Below are 5127 nucleotides of genomic sequence, written 5' to 3' on the forward strand. Positions count from 1 at the left end.
GGCAGGGAGAGAATGATCCAGGATGGGGGCTGAATTTGCTGTTCCCACTTTGTCTCCATGGAGAGATTTAGAGCTTCCTCTAAGGGACTTGAAGTCCCCAGATTTAGAGTTGGCCTCCGAAATCAGGTTGGTTGAGCAGGGAAGGTCCGAATGGGATAAGGACTGGGATGGGGCCTCTTTCAATTTAAAGATAGCTATGGATTCAAGGTCCTTAGGGGGAACGCCCTCTACCATTGTATGATGGAATTGTTTAATATGGGACTCCAGCATCTGCTGTGCATTAGATTCAATGAAGGAAAGCTCCCGGGAGGTATTCAGGCAATATTCCCCACCCACTGATGGTGGCAGAGCTCTCTGTTGTACTTCAGTGTGGGATTTCTCAGGATGAAGCAATTTCTGATTCATAGTGTGCCATGAACTATGCACGGTCCCGGGGAGCTGACCCTCATTGATTTCCTCCAACTTTTTGCTCAGATGTATTCTGAGGACATTTTCAAGTTGCCTTTGGCCTAGTCTCTCCACAGATGCCCTTGATGTATTCTCGGATGGGCTCATAAGTTCTTCCTCAGCATCATACCCCATACCCTTATCTGAAGAGCTCTCTGGGTCACTCAACAGATGACCTTTTGGCCCATTCTCTGGGTTGTTTCCCAGATCCTTCCCAAAGGGGTCCCCTAGCTGAAGCATTTCTGAGTCCCCCTCATGGAAGCTTTCAGGTGGGCTCAACCCAACATTTAGAGTGTTGCTACTCTGACTCTTAGAGGTCTGTTGGGGTCTACGATAGCGCCCCATCTCAGGTATGTTTGAAAAACTCTTTGTAGGCCTCATCAGTGATAGAGACTCATGGATCCTGCGGGGAAGGCCCCACCGGTGCTGGATGAGCCTCTTTCGGAGGTGACGCTCTAGTTTCTTACGAAGCTCATCACTGAGAGGAAACTGTCCAGGAAGGATAGAGACTGCACCATGGGCCTGGATGGCCCGGCGGTTAGACAGGTTAGGAGCCGAAGGACAAAAGGCCTCATGGGATCTTTGAACCACAGCGGGTAAACCCCACAAACTTGCCTGTTGCTTCTGCAAAACATTCCATTCTAGGTCTTGAATTTCAGAGGGGATGAGAGACTCCAATTCATTCTGGGGTCCATGAAAACACACTCCACAGCTCTTAATCTGGGGTAGAGGACTAGATGGCAGGATTGGGAGTGGGGATTGAAGGTAGGTCTCAGGCTGGACTTGAGTGGTAGACAGGGGCTGGGGTTGAGGCTGGGGTTGAGGCAGGGATTGAGGCTGGATCTCAGGCAGGGCCTGAGGAAGTGGAGGGGGAAGTCCTGGGGATTCCTGGTCTGTGGAGGTAGAGATTCTATTGAAAATAAAGGTTGAGGAACGATCCTCTGAGACATGGGCAACAGAGGGCAAAGACTCAGTATGCAGAGTTGGGAGACCCCAGAAGAGCTGCAAAGGTGTTTGCTGTAAATGGACCTCTACCAAGGTTGTAGGATAGGGGGGCTGCTGATGCACACGCAGCTCCTTTGATTTGTCTTTGCTGTTCCAGAAAGGAAGGGAGGCTGCCAAGTCAGGCTGGGCAGCAACTGACTCTGACATTTTTCCCAAAGAATTTAGTGTGTAGTCTGGCCTGAGTTGTTTTGGAAAAGAACCCTTCTTTCCTTTCCATATCAAGAAATCACTCCTCTTTTGGACTTGTTTCTCCAGAAGTACCAGGACTTCGGGGCTGAGGAAAGACAGGTTACCAGGCTCTACAACGTAGGCCACAGGGTCTCCCCTGGAAGAAGCCTCAGAACGGAGGGCAAGAATCTCTTGGCTGAAATCACATTGAGCCAAGGTAGAAGGGAAGAAGTCTTTGGCATGAGTGGACAATCCAACAGGGCCATCTGGAGATGAGTTCTCCGGAACAGGCTTCAAGGTGATGGAAATTGATTTAGATTGAGCCACAGTTAAAGTGCTGTCTGGTGGTGGTGAAACAGACAGGGTTGGTGGTGCATGATGACAAGCACAGGTCTCAGTGGGATTCTTTGTCTGGGACAACTCCGATAAGGAGTTGACATCTTGGGAAACGGTGGAGTCAGGAGAGAAGATGGTATTTAGAGACAATTTGGCCTCTGGTTGAACAACAGGGTCCACTGTCTGAGCATCCCATGGTGGGAGAGGGGAAACGGCAAGGGGTTGGGCTGGGAAATGGTCCTCAGGGAAATCAGATTCCAAGGGAGGACAAGGCTGTGGTGGCAAAGAGTGATCCGGTGGTGAGAGTGGAACATAGTCAGCCAAGGGGGTCATTGGGTTAGGTGGGAAGGTGGAGGCAAGTGGCAGGGAAGGCTCAAGCAGAGAAGCTGATATTAGGTCTCCTGGAGGGTCTGCTGAGAAGGCAGGGGATGAAGTGAACAATGAGTCAGTCACAGGTGCTGTGGAACCCAAGGAAGTAGCATCTTCGAGGGCCTCTGGGTACAGCATCCGATTGATCTCAGCAGTTGTGTTATTACACACCTCACAGAAGGGGTCTGGACATAACAGTTGACGAAAGTGGATTGTATCACGTTGCCGGCCTAGGGGGCTGCAGGAGACAGGAGGTACAAAGCTGCAGCCAGGGCCAGAACAAGGGAAGGAGCACCTGCTGACCTGCCAAGGGAGGGGCCACCTGAAGCCTGCTGCTCCTTCACAATGCCCCACATTTATGATTTCATAATACACTCAGTAACCTTCACCCCAGGGCCCTCATTCACGTACCCATTCCTATGGCTACCCCCCTCCCATGACTGGCAGGTTGCACTGAATTGATACAATTGCATAAGTCATGCTCTAGGAGGGATCAGGATAGAAGGGGAAAGGGTAGTCACCTCCTTATATTACTCATCAGCTTCCTTATCTCTTCCTCTTCTCTCTGAAGGCATTTCCAACCTGGGAAACCAGGAGAGTGGGTTATATGTAGTGAAGGTAGAAACACAGGTATTATACAGGAGTCCCTTTGTGAGACACCCTTGCGATATTAGATTCTGAATGCCCCAATAATCGGTAGATGAGGTCAAATGGTCAATGATGTGACACATGGTATAGCATTAAAGTATTTCATTTACATTACATCATGTGATGCTCACACCACCTCTGTGAAGCACAGAAGGCCGTGGTTACCTCAGGGAGGAATCCTGAGTATCCGTGATGTCACAGGTCTTGCACAAAATCAGGAGACAGAAGTTCTGACTCCTGACATCTCACACGGCCACCACTGGGCAACAACCATTGATTGCCCAGGTCCACCATGGCTCCACACTCAGGGTTGGGCAGAGCAAGGAATCTAAGGGCCTCCAGTTCTGAGTGTTCTGAGGCCTCCATTTTCAGAGGGGCACTGTGTCTAGTAGCTGATATCCTCAGAAATCATGAAACTGGAACCTCATGGGAAGGACAGGAAGGGTCACCCTTGGAGAGCTCATGTGGAACAAGCAGAAGCTTACCTTTCAGTGTACCGCCTTTCCTCCTCCTCTTGGCTCTGCCCTGACGCTAGAATGAAAATGAAAGAATGAGGAGCCTGGGACTCATCTCTCACTCTGCTCTCAGAAATGGGAGACATTCTTGGGGTGCCTGGGTGGCTCAGACAGTTAAGCGTTTGACACTTGATTTCGGCTCAGGTCATGATCTCTGTTCGCTGGTCTCCAGTGAATCCAAGGTCCCCATCTGTGCTGTCAGAGCAGAGACCGCTTGGGATTCTCTCTCTCCCTCTCTCTGCTCCTCCTGGGGCCACCCTCTGTGTGTGTGTGCGCGCGCGTGTGTATACTTTCTAACTTAAGGAAAAAAAAAAACAGAAACTGAGGACCAACAGTCACATCAGTGCTCCATCAGGTAGGACCCTGTATCCTGGGACAGAGCTTGGACCCTAGTCTCTGCTCAGTGTGTCTCAGAGGCTTAGCACTCTTCTCCTGATCAGCCCAACATGAAGGCTCGGTCGAGTGAAATCTTACAGGAGAAGGTGACCCATGTTCAAGTGCTGGGGAACCTTGTTCTCTTACACACATCCCATACTCTCTAAACCCAAACTAAGACTACAGAATCCTTATGTTTGGGATTTTATCCAAGACCCGCCACCACAGCCAGATAAGTACTAAACCTTAGTTAGTACTTTCTTAACCCTTAGCCCTGCCAGTACTGTCTTCCTAGAGGAGTGAATGTCTCTTCTTTTAGACTTCCCATTTTAGTTGTGTCTAATCCTACCAAACTCATTTTAAAATTTGGGACTAGAAGTAGAAACAATACGAATGTCTGTTCAGGACTCCCCCAGGATTCCTTACCTTTTGGATGGGTTTGGTGTTCCTAGTTGGAAATGGAATCCCCATCAGGTAGCACAGGAACAGAAGAAGCAACCCCAACCCATACAAGAAGGTGAAGTTGGGGTCAGTCTCAAAGCATGTTGAGCCAAAGCACAACATGGTTCAGTAGCACTATTCTGAAATGAGAGAATCACAAAGCTGCCTATAGGTAACTGAATCGCAAGGCTGCCTATAGGTAACTGAGCTCCGAGTGTGCCGATGCCTGACTATATAACTCTCCAGGCTTACATCACAGAGCACTGAAAAGTCACAAAACGTTTCTGAGGGTGCGGGGAGGGGACAATTGGAGAGGGTGTGCCCAAAGCCCCTCTCCCACCTACCCTCTGCCCTACCCTGCCATCCTGTTTTCCTACCTCATCTTTTCATCATATTGACGAGGGAGCATGAGGCTGGCTGAGGGGCCAAGCACAAGCTAGCACACAATCCCCTACCTGCCAACTGTGGGCAATGTGTGATATTCCTTAGATAACTCCAGGCTACTCAAAACCAAGAAAGGAAAAAAACAAATGGCTGAACTGATAGAGTCTCCACCAGTTCACCAGAAAAAGGCAATCCTGTCAACAGCCTAATGTCCAGGAACCCCCTACTGTCTTAATGTTAATGCTTTGCCTGAGGGAAAAACAACCTTATCCTGACTATAGCCAGGCCTCCAATTATCTGAGTCTTTAGACTATGAAAAATCCCTTTAGGAACTCTCTCTTGACTTTGTCTCCCCCTACTCCATAAAAGTATCCCCCAACACTTATAGTCCAGCTCTTTCTGCCCATGGGTCCTGTCCCTGTGCTTTAATAAAACCACC

The 5127-nt window shown here is 49.4% G+C and overlaps 1 protein-coding gene across 1 annotated transcript; it reads right to left on the reverse strand.

The window, feature by feature from the left end:
* Positions 1–6: 6 nt before the first annotated feature.
* LOC121024551 (spermatogenesis-associated protein 31D1-like) lies at positions 7–5121 on the reverse strand (the record flags this gene model as incomplete). Its single annotated transcript, XM_040466766.1, has 4 exons — positions 4290–5121; positions 3459–3504; positions 2847–2907; positions 7–2563 (listed from the first exon to the last, which is right to left on the reverse strand). Coding segments are annotated over exons 1-4 (2802 nt in total), but the record flags the coding sequence as incomplete, so codon positions are not given.
* Positions 5122–5127: the final 6 nt, after the last annotated feature.

Source organism: Herpailurus yagouaroundi, unplaced genomic scaffold, assembly GCF_014898765.1.
Source record: "Herpailurus yagouaroundi ecotype Mexico unplaced genomic scaffold, PumYag 65918, whole genome shotgun sequence".
NCBI lineage: Eukaryota > Metazoa > Chordata > Mammalia > Carnivora > Felidae > Herpailurus > Herpailurus yagouaroundi.